The sequence below is a fragment of the Lepidochelys kempii genome, chromosome 1 (genome assembly GCF_965140265.1).
Source record: "Lepidochelys kempii isolate rLepKem1 chromosome 1, rLepKem1.hap2, whole genome shotgun sequence".
Lineage (NCBI taxonomy): Eukaryota > Metazoa > Chordata > Testudines > Cheloniidae > Lepidochelys > Lepidochelys kempii.
The window spans coordinates 250,456,318-250,482,847 of record NC_133256.1 but is presented as its reverse complement, the minus strand read 5'-3'; the positions used below and the strand labels follow the sequence as shown (position 1 = coordinate 250,482,847).

The window sequence follows — 26,530 nt, the reverse complement described above, 5'->3', positions numbered from 1 at the left end:
TGGGAGTGGGGGGGAATAGACACAAAGAGAGAGTTAACACTTCCTAGCCTGCTGGATTAGGAAGTGGTTGGCTTGTTTAGGTCTTCAGGTAAAGTCAAGGTGCCTGATCATATTTCTTTAATTTACAGGGTATTGTGAGACTTAAGTCAGTAATGTTTTTCAAACACTTTGTTTATTTATTAATATCTGCATTACAGTAGCACGCTGAGGCCCCAAACAAGGTCTGGGTTCCATTGTGTTATGTGCTGTACAAACACATTGTCAAAGAGAGTACCTGCCCTGAGGAGCGTACAGTTTAAAGCCCCTTTCAGGAAAGCATCACTGTTCAGGACAGCATTTAATCCCATACATAAATCCCATTAAAGTCCATGGGAGTTAAGCAATTGCTCAAAATAAGTGCTTTCCTGAGTTGGGACATAAATAGACAGGAGAGAGAAAGGACTGGAGACAAAACTTTTTATTGGCTGTAACTTACAGATGAGGAACTGAAGCACAGAGAATTTAGATGGCTTGTAGAGAACCTGTCTCTGCCAGAACCAGGGACGGCACCAGATCTCCTGGATGTACTAGTCCAGTGTGGTATGTACAAGACCACCCTTTCTCTCTGTTTTGAGATGGTTGGGTGAAAGGTGCTATAAGTGCTAATTATTAATTCTTATTTTATTATGATGATAGTACAAGACCTACGATTTTTTAAAAAAATTTGCAACAATAAGATTTGCATGTTAAAAAGAAGTTATTCTAAGATACTCCTCTGAACCAGGGTGTTTGCCGGTGGGAACCAGCCAGGAAAGGAGCATTAGCTCTGTCCAGCAAGGAGAGCACCTGAAAAATTACTCCCCAATAGTTACCGTATTGAAACTCCCATTGAAGTCAATGGGAGTTTTGATACTGACTTCATTGATAGCCAGAACACTGTTAATCATAGAAATAAGACATGGAAAAAAGTCATTAAATAATCCAATCCATTTTCCCTTCCAGTGCATGATTGTTCTCTACCATAGATTATCTATTGTTTTGTCCAGCCGAGTTTTAAAAGTGCCAGGCATTTGTATTGATGGTGGGACATTTTCATATAAGATTTATTTTTAAAAATCAGTTTATGAATCAGACTAATCAATTTGTGAAAAATATATGCTAAAGAGCTTTCCTCATTCTGCTGGCAATGTTTGGCTAAATAATAAATATAAGTAGCAATACTATGCTTTTCACTCAGATAGCATCTTTCCTTTGCAGATCTCAAAGTGTTTTGCAAGCTTCATAATACTTCTGTGAAGTAGCTATAACGTTACCAGTTTGAGAAGTAGATAAGGAGACTTGTCCAGACAGAGTCAGTGGCCAGGAAGAAAATCCTAGGCCTGTCCTACACAGGGAAATGTCCCCCAAGATTGTAATTGGTTTTAAAAATGGTTCAGCCCGGTCTGCTCTGTGGCTCCAATTGGATTTTAAATTGCTTTAAGCTGATGGAGATTGTTCAACTGACATTTCTTCAGTGTAGGCCAGGTTCCTGTATCTTATCTCCTTGTTCCCTGCCCTCAACCACTAGAGCACACTCTGACTTGGATGGGTTGAAAGTATAGAAGAGCATAACCCCAGTCTAGTGGTTTTCTGGTAGGATACTGCTACTGCAGTGGAGACTGGTTTGCTTTTGGTTCAGGCTCAGACTCCAAATAAAAAGTGTTGCCTGCAGTTTGGACGTTTCACTGGAGGCATTCATATGTTTATGAAGACATGGCCTGCCACTGATTTAACTGAAAATACCCAGCTAAACAGAAATCACTATGGATATTATTGAAAAAGCTGGGTCTTTAATGGTCCTGAATTCTGATCCACCTATGACTCTTGCCACCTGTCCCAGACAGCATGAGGATAATGGCTTCATGGCTTTTCTTGGACAAATTAGTCAGTGCCTTTGTGCCTACTAGATGTTTCCATGAAGTTATTGGTTTAGTTTCCTCCAGGTTTTAGGTTTTTAATCTCCGCTCTCTCAAAATAATGGCCCCTCTATGTTATGTCTTCACCTCTCTTTGTAAAAAGAAAAGGAGTACTTGTGGCACCTTAGAGACTAACCAATTTATTTGAGCATAAATAAATTGGTTAGTCTCTGAGGTGCCACAAGTACTCCTTTTCGCGAATACAGACTAACACGGCTGTTACTCTGAAACCTCTCTTTGTAAATAGTCTACTTATTTTATGTGTGAAACTCTGATTGTACATCTGCTGCAAAAGCAAGCACTGGATATAGATGAAGGGATTTTTTTTCTCCAATCCCTTACACCGGTTTACCTTAGCGTGACTCCACTAAAGTCAATGGGTGAAATTCTGTCTCCATTGAAGTCAGTGGCAAAACTCCCATTGACTTCAGTGAGGTCAGGATATCAGCCAATACCTTTACACCCACACTAAAGCCAGTTATCTGAATGGAGGAAATGGCTCAAAAAGTTGAACTGAAAATAAGTATAGCTCTATTGTTTGAAAGACTCTGATGCACTCTGACAGGCTTTTTATTAAAAACAAAACTAAACTAAAACTAAAAATTCAGCTCAGCTTCATGTACTTTTTATTTATACTTTCCCGTTGTTGCTGCTGAACAATTTATGGGTAAACATGGACATTTTCACACTGGATTAGACTAGTCCAGTATCCTGCCTCAAATAGAGGTAAACATCACATGCTTCAGAGAAAGGTACAAAAATCCCTATAATGGGACTATTATGTAAAAATCTGCCCATGAGGAAAGTTCTTCTGAAACCCCTGGTTAGCTTATGCCAAAAAGCAGGAGGGTTGATATCCTTTATTTTTTTTTTATCATTACGTGAGTGTTCATATTGTCTATATAAATCAGTGGTTTTTAAAATTTGTTAATTTGCGAACTCCTAAAAAAATTTGAATGGAAGTGAAGACCCCTTTGGAAATGACTCCATGGGATCAGTGTGTAAGCTCTTCATGTCTTCCCTAAATGGGGCTGTTAGGCATTACCATGGTTACATCAATAAATAATTATTAATAGTAATAAATAATGAATGCTATCTTGTGACAGTAAATTCCACATGTTAATTATGTATAGTGTAATAATCCTTTGATCAGTTCTGAATTTATTGCCTTAAATTTCATTGTACGTCCCTTTGCCCTTATGAGAAAGATAAAGAGGTCTGCCCCAAAGATCTCCTGTATGTCATATTAATTATTTTATGTATCTTGGTCATGTATACTCTTATTAATCTTTTCTCTGATTAGTCTTAATCTTTCATCCTCTCCACATATGGAAGATGAAATAGGGTAACCAGACTTGGACCCATTGTTCAAGCAGAGGATATACAAATGACCTATACAATGGCATTATATTCTTTTGGTTTTAATTTTCTGTGTAATTAGAAACTTTTCTCTTCAGTAATTAGCTTTCCAGTTGATTCACTCAATGATGTCATAATCCAATGTTCCTGATATCAGAATTCAGTACAAGGAAAGAAGTCCTGACATCAGGAGCCCTGTATTGTGCCATTACAGAAGGAAGAGAACTCTGGTTGTGAAAGAGAGAGCTTCCACTTACACACACACTTTTTGGAAAGTAGCAATAACAGGACAGGAAATAGAGGAAAAAACAAAATGACAGTTTAATAGAGGTTCAATGAAATATATATTCCTTAAATGTGTATTATCAACTTATTTAGAGGCTATAAACTATAACGAAAATAAAGGATAACCCTATTGTCTTCTCACTATAGCTTAATGATAAGAGTAGCCACATACCTACTTGCAAAAAGAAAAGGAGTACTTGTGGCACCTTAGAGACTAACCAATTTATTTGAGCATGAGCTTTCGTGAGCTACAGCTCACTTCATCAGATGTTTACCGTGGAAACTGCAGTAAACATCTGATGAAGTGAGCTGTAGCTCACGAAAGCTCATGCTCAAATAAATTGGTTAGTCTCTAAGGTGCCACAAGTACTCCTTTTCTTTTTGCGAATACAGACTAACACGGCTGTTCCTCTGATACCTACTTGTTAGCCCTATACATATGAACTCGGCTTCTAAAAAGTGATTCTTTTGGAATGGATCATTGTAAAAGGTAGCATGGAAGATGTTAACGACCAATAAACATCACAATGTATAATCGTGAACCTATTCAGAAATGGACGGGGCACGAATGCTTAGGTCCCATCTTACACGAGTCTCAGAGAGAGAGAGAGAAGGTCGTCAAATTAGCTGTATTAAAAAGATGCAGATCATAAATGCAACCCTTGTAGCTTTTGTCCCGCTTTAGACCAGTCCTGACTGGGAGGCGGAAGTGGAGGTAAATGCATATTGTCAGAGTATTTTATCTCGACACAGATGAAGGCAGCTAGAAATCCTAGTGGTTGAACTAGTGAGGCAATATAGACGGATAAACAGGTGTGCAGCAATAGACTCTGGGAGCTGGAGTTCCATTCCTGACATACTCTGTTAACATAAGGTAAACACCTGGGGGGGGGGGTTGGTGTTACCGATATTGCTTTCCCAGGCTGCATGTTTACAGTGCCAGGTTAACATAACTACCTGTTTCCTAAATAAATAAATGATACAAAGTCGTCTTGAAGCAGCAGAAGGAAAAAAACCCCGTTAGTCCAGTGTTTATGGTTTTGAAAGGTGACCCAGTGGGCCTTACTCAATTCTTTCTTCACTTTGCGTTTTGCCTGGGATAGGACTGCAGGCGTCAGTGTTGCAGCGCAATGACATCTAGGAGCATGTTTCGCGGTATCATTTTCAGTTCACCTAGTTATATTAGACCCCGGGCCCTTTTCATGTCTCCTTGCTATTCAGAGAGATGATGGAATGTGCTGATTGCCCTACCGTATCTCCAGGTAGTGGGGGGGGGGGAATAACCCTCAAAAAGCAGTCCCAAATTTGTGCCAGGGCTGTCCCAGCACCTCTAGATGTGGCAGTTCCTAGCCCCACACCTCTGGGTTGGCTGCATCAGTTATGAATGTAAAGACATTTCCTGAGCCCTGGCACCTATTGCAATTGCTTGAGCCCTTACATCTCTTTCCGTACAAATGAAGCACTATCAAAAACCTTGTTGAAATATTGCAAGCTAGCTCCCGGGTATCCGACTAACTTGATGGTAAAAACGTAATACTAATAAGGCGCAGCCTCTTCTGTAAGCCTCCGAATTAGAGCCCCACCCGTCAGTTTTATAAGGATGGGAAAGTACCTGGAAAAGATGGGTAGTGCACGAGATACTGTTGAAGAGCTCCAGTGGAAAGCCCACTGTTTCCATCTTGACAAGGGTTCTGGTGTACGCAGTTAATAGCACACCTGACCCACAAAACAAACTTGCGCTTGCCACGAGAGAGTGGAATAAGGTCTTGATCAGAACACATCTCGTGACTAAACCAGTCCCGGGCTGTCTCTATGGAAAAAAACCAAAACAAAACCCGACTTTTAAAATACTATGTCAAACATTGGGCCGTATAATAGTCTATTGTCTACTTCCCAATCAAGTCACTTACCAGCGTAAGGTATCTATTGATGCTAGATGTATAGATAATGAATATTTGTTGCAAGGTGTCCCCCGCCCCGTTATGCAGTCGCCCCGCACCTGCAGTTAAGAGTTCTTAGAGTTCTTATTTCTCACATAATGATAAATATCCCTTTCACTGGTTTTTAAAAAATCTTGAACTGTCATTATTTTATTGTTGCGTGCTTTTTTCTTTTTCTTTTTCTTTATTTTTTTTAAATTACAGCTACACTCAGGAGTTCTTTTGAAGCCCCCCTCCCTCTTTACTTTTCTAAGCTTTTTTCAAAAAGGCCCATTTACGTTATGATTAAATACAGTCTTGGATAAGCATAACGAAAGTCGTTAATCTATATAGATCTTCAAAGAATCAATATATTCCGAACTTTTGTAGGATTTGTTACACTCCATTTTGTTACAGTAGGCTAGCTCGTCTGGGTCTGGGCACATGTGTTCCTCCCCCTCCCCCAAAGAGTGAAAATAAAGTAAAAGGTCTTTCATGGTAAACAAAACCAGCTTATTCTCCACATAGAACACATGAATAGCTGGAAAAAAACTTACAATAAATGGTGCATTTTTTTCTCTGCTGGGTATAGCATTCAAGATCAGTCCAGTATTCAAGAAGCAGTCCATTTTTTGCTCAGCAAGAGAGTTTAGAAAAGAAGCGTGGGGTCTATTCAAGGATCTTTTCCCCCTTCACAATTGCTGGGCTTTATGAAACCTATCTTCCATGCCTTGTCAGAGTATTTCTGGGGACCAATTAGTGCTTTGTTGCAAGGCTTCTTTGCTGAATCTTTGAGCAGCAAGAAAAAGCTCTCTTGAGTCTCCCCTTATTTTGACTATTTCAGTCATTACTCAGTGTAATAATTAATATGACAACTGGACGCTGAAGTTTGTATAGAAACACCTCGGCTGCAGGAGAGAGCGTGCAGTGGGTGGTAACAAGCTACAGATCAGACCGAGAAGCCACACACACAAAAAGAGAAAAGAGAAAGAAAGAAAGAAAGAAAGAAAGAAAGAAAGAAAGAAAGAAAGAAAGAAAGAAAGAAAGAAAGAAAGAAAGAAAGAAAGAAAAATAAATAGTTGGCACAACCCGAAGAAACATAAAACAGACTGGAAAGAAAAAACACAATTAGGAGGAGGGGGGACACAGAGAGGTTAACTTATTTTGAAACAGTTTTCTGGATCAGACACTATGTGCATCTGATTTCCAAATATTGTTAGTCTCATCACACAGAAAAGAGAGATTTCTTATGATCGGTCATGTTTAAGGCTATTTCTATACACCTTGGAGGTGTCCTTTAGTAACAGTTTAACCCTATGGAAGGAGGTTTGCTGGCTTTGAGTGTTGAAGAACTGGCCATTCCAAACCACGTTAGAGACTAATACCCCATACTGCAAGTCTGAAGAGTCCTCTCCTGTAAAATCTGCCAGAAAAGGAATAAAGTGTGTGCACTCTGCTCGCTGAAAGTAAAGACCGACAAGGATGTTTGCGTCTAGGGACGTTACTGGGATCTTCCAGGAATATTCACTGGAATGGCCCCCTTCTCGACTCTACAGACATTTCTTGGGCTGCCAATTAAAAAAAGTCTCCGTGTTTCTCGAACCATTAGGGCATAATAAATAATTAGAGGTTTTAAGCATATTAGATACAGCTCATGCTAATGAGCTACGTCGGATCTCATACTAACCTGAAGTGACAGCTTGCATATAAGGCAGGGGGGGGGACACTACCACGTTTTTCGAGTCTTCCCTCCTGTGAAAGCACAAGCGCTATGGATGTCTACACTGCAGTTTTGCAACCCCCCTCCCTTTAAATTTCCGCACACTTTGGGGTGGTTTTAGTTCATAAACCCGTGTTATTATATCACAACCATCCAGCTTCCCCCTCCCCCCCATCACCATTTGTGGTCTGTAAGGAGATGAAGGGCAAGGCCGCTCACTGAAGGCACCGAGGTGAGGATGAGACATGATATTAGATATTATTGCCCGTGCGTTTTCCTTTCTCCTGGCTTGAAAATGTTGCAACGTCTTCTTGATCCGTCAGTTCCCAGGCTGCGGTGCAGAGTCACGCTTGAAGTCACTGGCACAAAACAGCTGGGGGTGGGGGGGTCTATATTCAGCCCCTGATTTGGTTGCCCCCACCACACACACACACACACACACACTCACTCACACACACACACATTCGATCCACATTTCCGAGGACATGGAAAAGGATAGGGGCAGTTTGCCGAATTAGCTGAGGTCAGTCGTGTGTCTCCATTGTGTGGCCACGTGTCCCGTGTCCATCAGGAGCTCCCGAAGCCCAGCGCAGCCCGACTCCCGGCAGCACGGAACGGGAGCATCAATCAATCCCCCAGGTTCTCCCTGTTATTCCCCAGATGTCAGCGACTGATGCGGAAATATTGACTCTCCCTGCAGGTTGGAAGCAACTGTGTACAAACTAACACTTAACCTCTGTACCTTGGGCTGAGTTCAGTCCAGCTGAGAGCTCGTTAACCCTTCAGTATGTGAAGGTCACGCTATACTCTCTTTCAGATGGATGTAGGTGAATAGTGGGTGGAAAGGGTTTATTTCAAGATACAGGATTCGATTGGGTCTCAACCTGTACTCAGGTAAAACTGCCCTTGAAGTCAGGGGGAGGAGTTTTGCCCGACCCCACTGTATGTATGTGTGCAAAATGGTTTGTGATGATGGCCTATTATACATTCATATGGAATAGGAGTTATATTGCCACCCTTAACCTTAGATATAACGGGCCAACTCCATGCCCATCTATGGCACCGTCCCAGCAATCAGTAATGATGTTAATTATGAGGAATAAATAATACATTTGCCCCTTGAGTGGGTCCGTTGACGCCAGTGGACTTGCACGAGTCACTTTGGCTCACTGGTTCTAATTCACTTTTAAAAGGCTGATTCTTTAGTTAAAACGAAGCCCTATGCAAGCTAGAAGGAGGAAGGCAGACAGGTTCCTTTAGCTCCCAGGGTACTGTGGTTGTCCAGGAGAGGGCATCGTCTCCGCATTTCAGATGTGCCGAGAGAACTTGTGTTTTATAACTTCCTCAATAGCTAATGATCTTTGCCTGCTCTGAGCATTGCATTGATTCGCCTTCTCAGTCAGGTTGTTAAAAACGATTACATCTCTTTAAAAGAGAGTCATCAGTAAGTGGCAAAGACAGAATAATTTGTGTATTGACTAAATACCTGGAGAGAGACAGCGCTAAGACGTTGCTATGCTCCAATCTCTCCTTTTATTGACTCAATTAACTAGAGTGGAGAGAGAGGCAGGTGCTGATCCAGGTGCAGAGGAACTGAAATTCCCTGTAGTAACTGCTAACCTTCCATTGATTAATTGTGTTGCTGGAGTTTGAGCCCCCACCTTCTCTCCAGTTGTAATGATTTCTAAATCTTGCATAAAAAATACAAATATGCAAAGTCAGTGATCTTATGAGGCCAGAGCGCCACCTATCGACCAGCTGTAGCATTGTGAGAGGTAAAAAGGTACGTTGACACAGAGATATACTCAGGCACTGCTTTTGCAGAGGGCTTATCTTGGGACTGAAATTTGATTCAGATACATTATATGTATTTCTTTAGTGTTTACTTAGTTTAACTCTAGCACCTTTAAATACTTGGTTTGGCTTGTTCCATCACATAGTGAGGGTAGCAGAGGATGGGACAGTCAAATGCATGATGAAACAGTCTTTAGCTACACTAAATCGGCAAGGAGTTTTCAAGTAAAGACAGACAGATGATTTGCCTTGGGGAATTAAGGGAGTCCGAACATTTTGGAGGGGAGTCAGCTAAGGAAAGGGGTGGAGTAGTTCTGTGAAGGATGTCAGGAATTCAGCTGAGCCTTCTCAGAGAACAGCAGGAAGATAGTTCTGTTACATCTCCAAGAAAGGGAATTAGTTTTCTTGGAAGATATTTTAATTTATCTTAATGGAACTTTTCAGAATTTTTTTGCCACTAGGGGAATCTCCCTCTCCTTCCCACTGATTCTTCAAACAGTCTGGGATGTGCTGAATAGGCAAGAAAAGGGGTAGACTCTTGGAGAATATTATGGAACAGTACAGATTTTGACAGATATATCCCAGGTCCTACAAGTTGGTGTGATTCCTAGGTAAATTCATGCCTCCGCAAAGGCACTAGGAGGGATCTTTATCCCAAGATAAGGGGGGAGTCTGAAATCCACTACTGGCAAGGGGACGCCCCCCCCCACACACACTTGATACCTATTACCTGTTTTCTCCTAGAAATTGTTTTTTGCAACCATATCACCTTTAAAGGTCCTGGCTGACTTAGCAGACAGATAGATCCAGAGGGCTTGTGGCAACAGGCTGATGATACTAATATTATGATTTATATTATGGTAGCTACTAAAGGCCCCAAAAGACACAGAGGCCATTTTATTCTAGGTAATAATAATAAATAATAATTAATATCTAGTTTTTATACAGTGCTTTTCATCAGTTGATCTCAAAGTGTTTTACAAGGGAGGTCAGTATCATTTTCACCACATGGTATATATACGTATGCAGCATCTCTGTTTCAAAGAGCTTAGGGTATTCATATACAAAATAGACAAAGAGTGGGAGGGGTTACAAAAGTAATTACAAAGATTCTGCATGAATGATTTTTAGCCTTGCCACTGCTGTATGGGTAGCATAAGAGGAAGGCCTCAGAAAGAAGAAAAGATAGGAGAAGAGAATAGAAGTAGGACAAGACTGAAGGCATATGGGAACACAAAAGAGAAGGAAAGGGACAGGACAAAAGAAGGGGAAGAATCATAGGTGGCTGGTGAAAATATTCTATTTTGGGGCTGAGCCTGCCCCTCACTCACCCTACACTGGTGGCTTGTGTCCCATGGGCCAGGACTGACTCCTTGCTTGGGCCTGTTGGCTCTCACGGCCTCAGAAGATGCGCGCATCCATGCACAGTCAGATACTTCCATCCTTGACACTCCCCCTTCCTCCCTCTGGCACCACTGGAGGTGGTTCCTCAGGATACACCTTTCTCTGGGACCCCTTCTTCTCCAAAACCCCTCAGGATCTCCCCCTTCCCCAGGATTCCCCTTCTTCCCCCCACTATCCCCCCAAGATCTTTCCCCTTCCATGGGACTCCCCTTCTCCCCAATCCGCTCAGGATACCCCCTCCCCTGGGACTCTCCATCCTCTAAATCACCTCAGGATCCTCCTCCCCCCTCCCAGGATACCCCTTTTCTTCCCTGACAATCCCTTAAGCATTCCCCCTTCAATGGGATTCCCCTTCTCCCCCCCACCCCCAATCCCCTCAGGATCTTCCTCTTTCCGTGGGAATCCCCTTCCCCCACAATTTCCTCAGGATCCATCCTCCTCTGGGACTCCCTTTCTCTCCCCCACAATCCCCTTAGGATACCCGCTCTGCCAGGACTCTTCCTTTCCCTCCACAATCACCTCAGGATCCCTCCTCCCCAGGGCTTCCTCTTCTCCCCTGACAATCCCCTCAGGATCCTCTGGGATACGTCTTTACCCCCACCATCTCAGGATTTCCCCTGGGCCTGTGCTGACCACAGCTGTGGTGGTATCACATGGTGAGAGGGGCACTCTATTTAACCCTGATCCTGCAGGTTGCAGCACATTGGTGGAGTCCCACTGCCTTCATTGAGGCTCTTTTTGGGTGCATGGGCATGTAACAAATTGCAGAATCAGGACCTCAGATCATTTAGGTATATAGGTCAAAATCAACATCATCAAAATGCACCTGAATATTGCTCCTGTTTTCTTGTGTAGGGCCCTGGCTCTGCAGCATTCCCTCATCCCCCATTCTCGTCCTTTCCCAGATTGGTCTTGTGCTGTTCTATGCAGATCCCATTACCAGTCTCAGTCCTCCTCCATGATTCTCTTGTCATATTGACCCATCTCACATAGCCCCTTCTCAGTACTGCAACACCCTAGCACTCTGATACTCCTGTGCTCCTCACGTCAGCTTTCGCAGTTCCCTTCCTACATCCTCTCCTTGTGGCTTTTCTCTATGTTCAAGTATCTCCCTAGACACACTTGCTTACTAAAGTAGATCCAACTGTAAACAGAAAATGCTGTCAATCCCGTATAATGTCAAATAGTGTCTAATGCTCACACAAGCCATGGAACATCAATGTACCGATCAGAAACTGCTTAACAAAAGATGAAGCCCTTTGCACAACTAAAATGAAAATAGCATACAATATTAACCAAAAGGAAAGGATCTTAAACCATGCCATCTGTCCATGTCGGTCACAGATAGATACCATATGCTGGAGTGACTATATGCTAAAGGACACTCCTGTAGAGGCTTGAATTCTGCTGCTCTCACTGCACGCATGTGAATTGTTTGAGACTCTGGTGCCAGAATTTGACAGGGGGTGGAGAGGGGCGTGTAGGGAAGACGCCCCCGCTAACCACACACAGCTGGAGAAGGAGAGGGAGGAGGACAGCGTGAGGAAGGGTTGGACCTGCCTTTCATGCTGAACTTTAAATACCTTTGCACAGCACAGATCTGTCAAACCTAGTAAGGTCAGAAGGGTTTCTCTACAGAGAGAAGAGTGCACTGCAGCCTGAGTGTTACTAGCTTTAAAGCCTGGACACAGAGGTTTGCAAAATGAATGTAGACCCTTTTCAGGTAAGTAGTATGGTATATGCAGGTGTATCTGGTATGGCAGGCGAAATGATACTGCTCTTTGGGGAGGACGGATGGCTTTTGCTCCTCTGATCTTGTACTGTGTTTGTGAGACACAGCACATTATTATCCACTTCTGGTATGTGAGGAAACCAGCAGTTGTGGTGCTTAGTCGGCTCCCTCCTTGACAGTGAATGCACTTTTCTGTTGTAAATTATATTTATATGTGTGCAGTAGTAACAAAAATTAAACAGTAAACCAGAGATGGAGACATGTTATAGCAACATCATAAGACCACTGCTAATGTATTTTTGTGTGTATATGGCAGATAGAATAAAAAAAGAAGTGACCAGAAAGATATTGGAGATTTCAAAATATGTGTGAGAAGAAGACAGTGCCTATTATGATAGCCAGTTTCTTTACTGGTTTTGAGGGATTATTTTGTTAAATGCTGGGTTTTTATTGTCTCTTGTTACTTTTTTTTTTAAAGTTCTGATTGCTCTGGCTATTTTGAATCCATAGCTTCCAAAAGTAGATGACAATCTGCTGAAGTACACGTCATTAAGCTGTGGGCAATATTTTTACTGTAGGAACAAATGAGAGAAGTAGTCCACGATCAGTGGTATAGGTAAATTATTAGGGCCAAATTCTGTACTCATTTGCCCTAGTGCAACTGTATCAAGGTCCGAGTGGAACTGCAAAGAAAATGAGAAGGTATAGCAATTTAAGAATGGAAATTCACAGAAGATCAAGGGTAAAATTTTCGATAGTACCAAAGTGACCTAGAAGTCTAACTCCCATTTTTCAAAAGTGATTGAGGAGCATAAGTGTGTATCTACACTGCAATTAAACACTTCTGGCCAGCCTGTGTCAACTGACTTGGGCTGGCAGGGCTGAAAAATTGCAGTGTAGACATTTGGGCTCGGGCTGGAGCCTAAGCTCTGGGAACCTCTCCGTTTGTGGGGGTCTCAGAACTCAGGCTGCAGCCTGAACTCAAATGTCTACACTGCAAATGTACAGCCCCACAAGCCCAAGTAATCTGAATCGGGCCAGACGCGGGTGTTTAGTTGTAGTGTTGACAAACCTAAGTCTCCTTGAAAGTCAATGGGATTTAGGCTCATAAGTGCCTGGATCACTTTTGAAAAAGAAACTTAGACTCCTAAGTCACTTAGGTGTGTCTGAAAAATTGATCTTGTGTCAGGTTTTGAAGTAGGAGTATATTTCCATTTATAAATATTCCAACTCTGGAGTTTAGTAACATTGGGTGAAATCAATTGTGTTCAGTAGGGCTGGGATTTTACTCTTCATTCTTAATTTAATGAACTCCAAAATATATGATAATGAATGGCAGATTTTGAAATGAGTCATATTTTCCCTCTTAGGTGTGCACTGTGGATCTCCAAATTTTGGAACATCATGTGTGCCTGAAAGGCCAACAGCAGTCTCTATGCAAAACATTCAACCTACTGGTATTACAGTTTCTTGCAAAATACTTGGGTCTAAACAACCCCATTCTGTCTGCATTAGGTGTTTTGGTCCAAAATGGTATTTAAGCCAACCATCTTGTTTTTATTTTAGTGCCTTAAAAGGACAGAATGGGGAGAAAATTGCTGAACTCAATTTATTCCTGAGCTCTTTTGGATTTTCCTTAGTCTCCCCAGATGCAAATTAATTAGGACTGGTTACCTGTGTTTGTTTTGTTCTGATATATTTATATAGAGCAATCATATCTCCCCCCCAGCCTGATTTTGGATAGGCTAAACAAGCCAAGTTCTTTGAGTCTCCTTTCATAAGACAGGTTTTCCATTCCCCAGATCATCCTAGTAGCCCTTCTCTGTACCTGTTCCAGTTTGAATTCATCCTCCTTAAACATGGGAGACCAGACCTGCACACAGTATTCCAGATGAGGTCTCACCAGTGCCTTATATAACGGTACTAACACCTCCTTATCTCTACTGGAAATACCTTGCCTGATGCATCCCAAGACCGCATTAGCTTTTTTCACAGCCATATCACATTGGCGGCTCACAGTCATCCTGTGATCAACTAATACTCTGAGGTCGTCCCCCTCCTCTGTTATTTCCAAGTGATGCATCCCCAGTTTATAACAAAAATCCCTAAATGCATGACCTTGCACTTTTCACTATTAAATTTCCTCCTATTACTATTACTCCAGTTTACAAAGTCATCCAGATCTTCCTGTATGATATCCCATTCCCTTTCTGTATTGGCAATACCTCCTAGCTTCGTGTCATCTGCAAACTTTATTAGCACATTCCCACTTTTTGTGCTGAGGTCAGTAATAAAAAGATTAAATAAGATTGGTCCCAAAACTGATCCCTGAGGAATTCCACTAGTAACCTTCTTCCAGTCTGACAGTTCACCTTTCAGTATGACTGGTTGTAGTGTCCCCTTTAACCAGTTCCTTATCCACCTTTCAATTTTCATATTGATCCCCATCTTTTCCAATTTAGCTGAAAACTCCCCATGTGGAACCGTATCAAATGCCTTACTGAAATTCAGGTAAATTAGATCCACTGCGTTTCCTTTGTCCAAAAAATCTGTTACCTTCTCAAAAGGAGGAGATCAGGTTGGTTTGACACAATCTACCTTTTGTAAAACCATGTTGTATTTTGTCCAAATTACCATTGACCTCAATGTCCTTAACTACTTTCTCCTTCAAAACTTTTTCCAAGACCATGCATACTACAGATGTCAAACTAACTGGCCTGAAGTTTCCTGGATCATGTTTTCCCTCTTTCTTAAAAATAGGATCTATGTTCGCAATTCTCCAGTCATACAATACAGCCCCTGAGTTTACAGATTCATTAAAAATTCTTGCTAATGGGCTTGCAATTTCATGTGCCAGTTCCTTTAATATTCTTGGATGAAGATTAAATCGGGGGGCCCAGATAGTCTCATTAAGCTGTTCGAGTTTGGCTTCTGCCTCACATGTGGTAATATCTACCTCCATATCCTCATTCCCATTTGTCATCCTACCATTATCCCTAAGCTCCTCATTAGCCTCATTAAAGACTGAGGCAAAATATTTGTTTAGATATTGGGTCATGCCTAAATTATCCTTAACCTCCACTCCATCCTCAGTGTTTAGCGGTCCCACTTCTTCTTTCTTTGTTTTCTTCTTATTTATATGGCTATAGAACTTTTTACTATTGGTTTTAATTCCCTTTGCAAGGTCCAACTCTACATGGCTTTTCGCCTTCTCACTTTATCCCTACATGTTCTGACCTCAGTAAGGTAGCTTTCCTTGCTGATCTCTGCCATCTTCCACTCCTTGTAGGCTTTCTGCTTTTTCTTAATCACCTCTCTGAGATGCTTGCTCATCCAGCTTGGTCTACAACTCCTGCCTATGATTTTTTCCCCTTTCTTGGGATGCAGGCTTCTGATAGCTTGTGCAACCTTGACTTGAAGTAATTCCAGGCCTCCTCCGCCTTTAGCTCTTCAGTCCAATCCACTTCCCTAACTAATTTCCTTCATTTTTTAAAGTTAACCCTTTTGAAATCAAAAACCCTAGTCACAGATCTATTTTTGTTTATCCTTCCATTTAGTTTGAACTGAATGAGCTCATGATCGCTGGAACCAAGATTGTCCCCTACAACCATGTCTTCTATGAAGTCCTCACTACTCACCAAAACCAAATCTAAAATGGCATCCCCTCTTGTTGGTTCAGCAACTACTTGATGAAGGAATCCATCAGCTATCGCATCCAGGAAAATCTGAGCCCTATTGTTATTACTAGCACTTGTCCTCCAGTCTATATCTGTGAAGTTAAAGTCTCCCATGATCACACAATTCCCATTAGTATTTACTTCATTAAAAACATTAAAGTCATAGTTTGGGGCTAACTGCACTTCTGACCCCTCCTCAATCTCCTTAAAGGCACCTCTCTGTGGGTGGAGACTTCTTCCCCCTTCCTCTTGGCTGGATGTGTAGGTTTGCAGATCTCTGCAGTTCATTGTGATTATCCCAGCAGGTCAGATAACAGGCCAACATCTGCACTTTGCCCTTCTCTGCACCTGTTCTAGCCTGAATTCATCTCACGTGAACTTGGTTGACCAGAATTATATATAATATTCCAGATGAGGTCTCACCAGTGCCTTCTACAACAGCATTTTTTGAGTCTTCTCATATATGAACACTTAAAAATACAAATTATACTCTATTTATAGAAGTTGTATTTAAGTGTGCAATTTCTTCAAAACGCAACTCCTCCTGTCTTAAATCTTGGCTCACCCATCCTGTTCCCAGTGTTGCCTCTCTGCTCCTCTTCCTCCCCTCTCTCCATCCCCTTTACCCTCCTCTGTTTGTTTGGCTGCTGCACTAATTCTGCCCCTCCGTCCTCTCCAATTTGCCTCCTTCCCCTCCCCTACCCCGGTACCCTCGTTTTCAACAAGTAGCAAATTCTGAAGACCGTTAAGGGCAAAATGAGCACAAGAGATTCACTGAGATGCTCAAACTGCTTGAGAAGTGACATGCTCAGAAACAGCAAGGTAGGTAATTCTGCTGGGTTAGCCAATGTAGTTAATTTTGACACAACAGATCCCTTGTAATTCTCTTCTTCAGGCTGTCTCCCCTCTCTCTCTTGGAGTCACTTAACAGTGGAGTTTGATTAAGTTAAGAAGGTAGCTACTTGATGACTGAGACTCCTCTGGCTAATCTGCTGCTCCCTTGAATACCTGTTTCCTTAAAGGAGCCATGTCCTAGACAGCAGCTGACTGGTCCAGTCTTCACTACCCCTAAAAGGGCACAGACTGCCCTGTTCACAGTATACTCCTTCCTACAAGCTCATGTACCACCAGTGTTACATAAACCACAGTTTGGGAACCACTGGTCTATTGCAACATGTCTGAGGCATAAAGAACTACACATCGCAAAACAATGTTGCCAATTTCCAAGAGTAGAAAAGCCTCTGTTCCTGTTTTGTTTTAAAAATGACTCGATTCAACACATTAAAGTTAAGGGCCAAACGGAATTTATTAGGGTTTGAGTACATGGTTAAAGTCACGTGATCTAAAAAGATCAGTTTTTATAGTTACTGTGCAGGTTTTGCACCTCTGATTATATACCATGCCAACTCACAGCTTCCTCCTTTGTCAGACATATTAATCTGAGCTATTATGGAGCTCTGTACAGGGTTCTAAATATTATTTTAATTGCACTGTTGCCTGGATTTGAATATGTTTTAGAACACAGCTTTTTAAAGTTAAATGCCCTCTCCACTTGCCTGACGTCTGTGTAATAGATTTGTTTTTTCCCCCAAAAAACTGACTTGCATACAGAACATCAAACTCATCTGGTGCTAATATTTTAGAATTGTTTCTCATTGGTTAAAATTTTTCCTCATTAAATCGTGCAGACTATTGACCTTTTTCTTACACAAGTGCTTCTTGTGTGAATGGCTTCCATTAGTCTGCTGCCATACTGTCTACTACTGCTGTTTCCCTCAGGCTTCACAAGCTAAGTAGAGTTGGAATGGGGAGGTATTCATATGAGAAGCCTCCAGAAAACAAACATGTTGTGGGAAGTGGTGTTGATGATTCAATAGATGGCAATCTTTCCTCTACGCTGCAGTGTTTTAGCCTTTGTCTCTACACAAGGGTTTTACCCACCCCTTCCCAAACCATGTAGACCCCTCAATCACGTGCTTATTTGTGCTTTGATCCCATGCTTCTTTGCACAACTGGGGAGATGAGTTAAAGTTGGAACAGTTTGCACTGGTACTGCTATTTTTCACATCCCATCCTAAACTATTACTTAATGTTGTTTGTATGCTGTGAAACAGCTGCTGGTTTACCCTGTCAAAGTCAGATTCAGGACTGACATAATTTGTCAGACCACTCTGTTTATTAGCAAAGCACTTTGCTAATGCACCCAGATGTGAGCCCCTCTCTGAGGCTCAAGATAACTTATTTATACAGCTAAGCCAAAGCCAATTTAACATAAGAGACAAAAGAAAGCAGAAACTGACAAATATACATACATATCTTATTTGCATATTAACGTTTACCAATCTCCTAGCTCAGTAGGCGCTCTAAGTTAATTAGTTTGAGGACCCATTGTCTCGCACTCCTTAATGTTTCTCTTCCTGACAACTATATTTCAACAAACCCTTCAAGTAGCATTTCTTTAATGAATTATAATTTCAATATAATTCATTCTACTTTCACAATCCCTCCTTTTGGTCAAGCTACACAATGACCAACAATGACTGGGTTCCACATATCGATCGTTCTTTATCTCTTTGTTCATCAGTGATATTTGAAATTATCAAATTAGCACTCTGGTTTGGGGCAGCTATCTGTGTAGCATGCCTGACACAATTTTGGATACAACAGGAAAGTAACTGAAAACATACAAAAATTATTAGGATTCCAAACAGGAGAGTTAGGGCTCCCTAAAACAACCAGTTTCCTATGCCAGAGAAATTGAAAAGGTTACTTAGCCACTTCCATAAAGAACTTGGCTCTTCGTGGGGAAGATATGTGATTTGTTCTAAGTGGCTAGCACGAGCTATTACCTCATTGGTGTTGTCTGGTGTATACACACAGCAGTCTTTTCCAATGAGAGCACAAGTCCCTCCTTTTGCCACCAGCACTTTGTCCAATGTCTGACAGTTTTGGAGGGCCATCTGTCAGATTGCCCCTGATTCTTTGGCCAGGGCTCTTAAACTTTCTCCGGTTTCATTTGCCATTATTTCAACTACTGCTTGTAACCTTAGGACCCTTTTTGCATGATGTATTACTCCCCCTAATGATATTAAGGAACTGCCAATGGCCTCTTCCCAGGTTAAGGGGCTTATGTTATTTACATACCATTGGGCATCTGTTAAGTCCCTTCTTTTTCGCCTGAAATTGTGGAGGCGTTCTCGAGGGAAGGTTCCTAGCACTCGGAATTGTGGGAAGAGTCGGGCGGGATAACAGATTCCTGACCAATTAGCTGGTAGTGCGGTATAAGCTCTGGTCCCACACACCCAGTGATGGCCTATTAAGGCCGGGAAGGGTCGGTTGCACCCATTTGTCATATAGGTGTTTGCAAAGGAGGAGTAGTGTCCCCCAAAGGGTACAGGGTAATTCTCCTCACGAGGAGTGGTGTTATTTGCATGACATTGAAAGATTGTATTGTGTTCACTAAGGTTACTGTAGGGGGAACATGAGATTGATTTCTCTGTTTGATCCCAGGTTGAGAAAAAATTCATATCTCCATACCCGGCCCGCCACTTTTTAGTTTTGTTTGAATAATCCCATACACCATTGGCCACAATATGCTGAAGGCAACGGCTTTTCCCCAGATCCAGCCCTGTCCCATTTAACACCCAACACCAATGACCTTTTCCCTCCACCACACTTATCCATTTAGATGCATTTATTCCCACTGCTTCCCAAGTGTCATTGCTGTTCCATATTTTGTTAAACGGACGAGATCCTCCAGTGAGGTCTGAGGACTTGAGTGGGATAGCCAGGACAGGAACACCAGTTTGAGAGTGGGCTGGGATGTGGCTGCAGACCCAGCAATTAGAAATATTAAGGGTCTGAGCTATCCACACCTGCTGCTGGATAAAAGAATTGTCATCGTGGTCTCCCCAGACCGTAAGATACCAGCAGCCGAGGAACAGGCAGAGGCGCATGTTGGAGGCAAGGCTCTTCTGGTTCTGACAACCTCAACTGAGGGAATCGCAGTCACGGTTTTACGCCCACCAAGCGCTAGGCTCGCTACTGCTTTTTTTTTTTTTGTTCGTCGTCTGCTTCTGGCAACTCTTATGAGAGCGTAGATTGTAAGGTATTGCAGACTGTTCCTCTACGTCTTCTTTTGGAGTCAAAATTGACTCTGCGTTGTCCTGAGGTGGTGATTGGTTCTCTGGGGGTGGTGCCTTCTTACACTGTGAAGCATGTATCCACGCTGCGATGCCAGATAGTTTAACAGTCGTCTGTGTAGTAAGCAGTACCTGATGAGGACCCTTCCACCAGGGCTCCACGACGTGCTTTCGATGATGGCGCCGTACGTAGACCCAATCACCTGGCTCTAGGTTGTGGCACGCGTCGGAGGTGGGTTCCGTGGGCCAGGCGACTCGAACCTGTGAATGGAAGTGACTTACAGCTTGCATTAGTCCCTTGCAATACTGAAGGAGCGCACTGTGAGTCAAATCTGGAACGGGAGTGATGGTAGTCATAGCTCGCATAGGGCGTCCCATAACAATTTCAAAAGGGACTTAATTTATGCCTTTGGGATGGAGTGGATCTCATGTCCATAAGGGCTACTGGCCAGCTTAATCCTGTAGAGTCACAAATTTTAGCAAGCTTATTCTTAAGTACACCATTTGGTCTTTCAACTGCACCTGCACTCTGTGGGTGGTAGGGACAGTGCAACAGATGTTTGATATGCAATATATGGTCCAGGTGTTGAACAAGTTGTCCAGTAAAATGCGTACCCCGATCACTGGACAGAGTAGCAGGAATTCCCTTGACAGGCATAATATGATTTAACAAACATTTGGCAACAGACAGTGAGTCAGCCTTGCGACAAGGAGAGGCTTCAATCCAACCAGAGGATAAACATACCATAACCAATATAAATTCATATTGTTGACACTTAGGCATTTTGTGCAAGAACGGTGCTTGAGGCCTGAGAGAGAGAACCCCTGGGCCACTTTTACAGGTTTACCAATATTATGGCTTTGGCAAATGGTACAGGCCGCACAGTGGCGGGCTGTAAAAGAGCTAAAATGGAGGGGCCCACCATCCTGTCTTTGTTACAGCAGAGACCATCCCCTCCTTTCCTACATGCGAAACACTGTGTAGCAGGGCAGCCAGAGATGGGTAGAGTGAAAAGGGGGCTATAAAGGTGCCAGTAGGCGAGTGCCAAAAGGAATCGGGATGTAGAGAGCAACCTTGGGCAACCCAGGATTCTCTCTCAGTTTCTGGGGCAGAGTCTTGGAGCAGGGTGAGGTCAGTGAGGGACCAGGAGGGTAAGAGGAGAGCGGAGAACAAAGGAATCAGACATTTTGACTAGACGCGTTGCAGCAGCCACAGCACGCAGGCAGGGGGGTAAGCCTTGGGCAACAGGGTCTAAAGTGGCAGAGAAATAAGCCACTGGGCGGTTCTTTTCTCCGTGCATCTGAGTGAGAACTCCAAGTGCACACCCAGATTGTTCGTGGCAGAAAAGGGTAAAAGGCTTAGAATAGTCAGGCAGCCCTAAGGCAGGGGCAGAAGCCAAACCCTGTTTGAGGGAAACAAAGGCAGAATTGGCCTCAGGGCCACGGCATGGGGTCAGGCACAGAGAATCGAGTGAGTTCCTGGAGAGGTTTTGCAAGGGAGGCATATTGGGGAATCCATTGTCTGCAAAATCCAGCCATGCCTAAAAACTTCCGGACCTGGCGTGGGGAGCGGGGTCGGGGAAAGCTAAGGATAGCTTGGACGCGGGTGGGAGAAAGTGCACAGGAACCCTGGGAGAGGGGAAAGCCAAGGTATGTGACAGAAGCTTGACAGAGTTGTAGTTTAGAGCGAGAAGCTTTGTGACCCTTATTTGCTAGGGCAGTAAGGAGCACTGAAGAGTCAGTTTCAGAGGCAGACAATGAAGGGGAACAGAGGAGTAGATCAGCTACATATTGGACTAGTGTGGACCTGGACGGGAAAACAAGGTCAGCAAGGTCTCGGGCTAATGCTTGGGGAAAATATGATGGGCTTTCAGTATACCCCTGGGGCAGTGTGGTCCATGTGTACTGTTGCCCCTTGTAAGAAAAGGCAAACGGGAACTGGGAGTCAGGGTGAACCTGGACAGAAAAGAAAGCAGAGCACAAACCAACAACAGTAAAATGAGTTGCATCTGGTGGGATAGAAGCCAGAATCTTTGAGAGAGGCAAGTTTTGATTCTGTCCACCTATGATTTGCCTCTTCCCACCACTGCATGAAACAATCAACCTCTCCTTTTGCCAATTTAGTTTTAGGTTGGCCGAGTTTGTCTTTTAAGACGTCTACTCGGTCTTTGTCCCAAGATCCTAACAGTGGCCCCTGAATTTTGGGATTCTCCTGAGTTAGCCTTTTGCATTCCCATACACCTCTTTCCCCCCCGCCCCTCCCAGGTCAGCCTTGTGAAGCCATCCCCCACACATGTCATGAGGTTTTCTGTTCATTAAAACACAAAAATGCTAGCAACAAGACCAACACCACAGACAAACAACACAAAACATAGATCCATGGTATTCTGAGTTTTTCTTCTTCTGGCGCCAGCTTGCTTGTAAAGTCTAAAAACAAAAGAAACAATTTCCACCCCCCTGGTGGGGACAGATTATTGCTTAATAATAATACCACTTTCTTTTACAAATTTCCTTGCTAATTGCAGGAAAAACAGAAGAATTACCTCCAGACTATACTTATTTTGTTCTATAGTCAGGCTGTTCTATAGTCAGGCTAGTGAATTACCCCACTCACTGATCATTTATGAAATTCATGAGGTGGTATACCTCAGTTTCCCCTCTTGTGCAACAGACCATGATTGCAATAGTTTCTCTGCTGTACCAAGCTATAAGTTTATTCTCAGGTAATAGCTGAGACACAGCTTCAGACTTTAGCACTATACACACACACAAAATTCTCTTTTGCCTAACATCCCTTGCACTGTGATTACTCTTTTACACAACTGTACCCCGATTACACTTCCATCTTGTACAACTAGACACAACCAGGAGCAGCCAAGTTAAGTTCCAATAGAAACCCCTTACATCCTTTAGTGATTTTGATTACATTACCCAATAGTCAAACAATTTTGATCAGATTCTCTCTCTGCCTGCTGCAGTCCCTTATAGACCATTTCTGTGGGAAAAGGGCCCATTTTCCCTCAGAATAGCTGTAAAGGCTTCTGGGGACAGAAGCGTAGTGGTGGTAGTAGCCACTCTACCTGACCCCCTTAGCCTAGACCATTTTTCCAGAAATTTACAGGAGTCCGGACTCTTCCTAAAATACATAAACTGAGCCGGCGTTCCTTTAGGGAACTGTCCCGACTTAGAAGTCTGGTTACCCATACAGGAGGACTTTACACACCAATCACACAAGAAGGAAAGTCGGGTTCGTCGGAGCGATGCCCGGTGCAACACACAAAAGGAGCCCACAGGCTACTGCCTCAATCGCCCTTGCTTTCACACCAAAGGTTTTACCCAAGGCGCGGTGCGGCTGCGATTGTGCATATTTCACTCACTCAGACCGTGGGGACAGGAACCTTTTGATCAGCCGATCCCCGGACGGAGACAGCGCCCAGACTCAAACACAGCACAGGGAGGACGGATAGACGCAGAGACAAGACAGTCCTCAGTCTGGACAAAACACAGAAATAATTACCTGACCAGATTCCTGATGTCGGATCCCTACCAGAACAGAGTAGGAACCAACAGGTTCGATAGCGTAGACTTCACTGTGGTCATGCACCCTTCCGTTCTGGCGGAGGACTGCTCGGGCCAAATGCCCAGGTGCCGGCTTGCCACAGCCGTCCTAAGAACAGTCAGGAGTCACACGGCCCCAGTGAAGATGGTTGCCATCTCGGTGGAGCCTCCAAATTGTCAAAGTCAGATTCAGGACTCCCATAATTTGTCAGACCACTCTGTTTATTAGCAAAGCGCTTTGCTAATGCACCCAGATGTGAGCCCCTCTCTGAGGCTCAAGATAGCTTATTTATACAGCTAAGCCAAAGCCAATTTAACATAAGAGACAAAAGAAAGCAGAAACTGACAAATATACATACATATCTTATTTGCATACTAACATTTACCAATCTCCTAGCTCAGTAGGAGCTCTAAGTTAATTAGTTTGAGGACCCATTGTCTCACACTGCTTAATGTTTCTCTTCCTGACAACTATATTTCAACAAACCCTTCAAGTAGCATTTCTTTAATGAATTATAATTTCAATATAATTCATTCTACTTTCACACCCCCTAATGGCATGGTGAAGTGACCTCTCTATATCCCTTACCTACCATGCAATAGTGTTGTAATCTATAGTTAGTTAATGATTGTACGGTGTTTTGAAACCCACGGCTGAAAGGTGCTATATTTGTATTACTGTAGCACCTAGCAGCCCCAGTCCTGGACCAGGACCTCACTGTGCTAGGCACCATACAAACACAGAACAAAAAGACAGTCCCTGCTCCAAATAGCTTATAATCTATACCAGCCCTACGCCCTCTGGAGACTCCCCATACTGGGAGAATCCTCTTTGTGCTATTTGAGCATCCCAAAGGGAGTGGCACCTGGCAGAAAATGTTCCCTCAGCCTCTGGTGATCAGTGCACAGTCTAACACAAGTACAAAAGCTGGTCTGGAGAAGTAACAATAATTTATTTTTAAAATGAACATTGTTCTGTGTATCACTGCGCCAGAAAATGTTGTCCCTCAATGAGTCCTTCCCTTTTGACTTCAGGGGCAGTACTGGGGGTACAAGGAAAGCCAGATTCCCTTGCTGAACCAAAGGCTGCAGACTCTGCCTTTGCTCTTAGCAAGGCCTCTATCCTGGCGTTGTTTTTGTCTTACACCGAACTCTCAGTGATTTTAGTAGGAGTTCTGCATGAGGAATGCTCTCTGGAGATGACCCCGAAAATACAGTTCTGAAGAATATCTTCGAGAGAAATGGAAAAGATGGTCTAGTGAATTGAGTGCTAGTCTGAGACTTGTGGGTTTATTTTCCTGCTCAGTCACAGATTTCTTGTGTGTGCCCTTGGGCATGTCACTTAGGGTCAGATTTTTCCACAGGCATTTAGGCACCTAAAGATACAGATAAGCACTTAGTGAGATTTTTTTGAAAGCACCTAACCAAGTTAAGTGTCTAACTCCTATTGATTTAAATACCTTTTGAGGATCTGGGCCTCTGTGCTTCAGTTCCCCCTCTGTAAAACAGGGATAATATTACTTTCCTACCTCAGAGGCGTTTTGTGAGGACAAATACATTAAAGATTGTGAGGTGCAATCTCACCATGGTAATGCAGGCAGAGCACGCCTTAGGTAGTGCATGGTAGAAATTGTGCTTAATTGTTTGAGGAAGAAAACATAATATGTTTTGAATGAATATAAACGCAAGCATATCTTACCGTCCGTCACTAGTCATTCAGCCTTTCATTGACTTTTTACATTTGCTGCACTGTGTCTTTAATTTTGGTACCACCCTGAGCGAAAGTCATCCCTGAAGTGCTATTTTGAGGGTGTAAGTGGTGCCTAGACCTTGTGATGGCTCTCTGCACTGCATATGCATGTATGTATGTAGTTCTGCTGAATCCTAAGGCAATGATTTAATGAAAGGAAAATCTAAAAGAAAGTCTTTTTTCACAATATATAAGATAAACGAATGTTAAATCCTCAAGTGTGCATGAAGTGAGCTTGGTGTGTCTGAGAGGTGAAGCTGGACATTGTTGGGGGCTTAGTGACACCAATCATGACACATCCTTGCACGGGTGGCTCATCCCCAGCATACGTCAGAGTAGCCATAATACTTTTCTAAGCTACACCAGCAGAAGCAGCTCCCTATGCTAACCCAGGATGGCAAGAGTACACTTCGGCTGTGCCTTGGCGCGCTCCCTGTGCTGGGGCAATGCTCAGATGTCTGTTTAAGGCAGCAGTAAGTCCACTTTGAGTGGCTGGAGGAGGGCAAAGGGGACTTACTGCAGAGCAGAATAGGGCCCTACCTGTATAGCTGAATTTAAAAGAGTTTGTTTTATCTTTCAGGAGACTATGTACATTGAAGAAAACCCCTATAAGAATGATATGATCTCTTTGATTGTCTCTCTGAAAGAAAAGGTTGGGGCTTTGGCTAAAGTTCTGCGCATATTTGAGGTAAATATTTTGCTTTTCTCTGTGTCTTTAAAATATCAGGACTTCCAGTGCTACCCCCCTGTTTTCAAATGATCCTGGGCTGGGGGGTGTTTCTTTTCTGGGGTCTAATTTTCTTTGATTACTTTCAGCTGAGAGATGACTTTTTAAAAAAAAGCCCCTCAAAACCAACTCTTCAGTCACTTGTGCAAGGGTTAAAAAAAAATCTGAATTTTTCCCATTCTCAAAAAACGATTTAGCGAACAAAATGTACCTGAGAAGTAGTTGCATTTGACTAGCTTGTGGAGTGTGCCTGTGGATGTGTCCCTATATTTCATACCTATGAATGTATAGAGATTATAATCAGGCCTGATGCTTCACTTCCTTGCACCCTGTGTAGTCACTGACACTTGTACAAAGTGAGTGCATATTCTGTGTAAAATGCGATTGGATCAGAATGGCAGCGTTTTACATCCACTTTGCAGAGGTGCTTAGCACTACACAAGATGTGAGGCAGTTGAGAATCAGGCCCAGGATATGGGCTCCTGTGGGAAGAAAGGAGCTGCATTGCTGTTTAAAATGTCATCCATGC

At 43.0% G+C, this 26,530-nt stretch overlaps 1 protein-coding gene across 15 annotated transcripts in view; it reads left to right on the top strand.

Moving 5' to 3' along the window:
- Positions 1-26,530, top strand: part of PAH (phenylalanine hydroxylase) — a 140,328-nt gene that overhangs the window by 54,593 nt on the left and 59,205 nt on the right. For 13 of the 15 annotated variants that reach the window (XR_012156140.1, XM_073323649.1, XM_073323545.1 and 10 more), the window contains one exon: positions 25,855-25,962. Coding sequence is in view for 14 of the 15 variants with exons in the window: in XM_073323649.1 (XP_073179750.1) it covers positions 25,855-25,962 (108 nt within the window). In the remaining variant the exon portion in view is untranslated. Of the gene's footprint in view, positions 1-7,872; positions 7,918-11,927; positions 12,139-25,854; positions 25,963-26,530 lie in introns of those variants that run through there. The other 2 variants (XM_073323639.1, XM_073323553.1) reach the window with 2 other exon arrangements.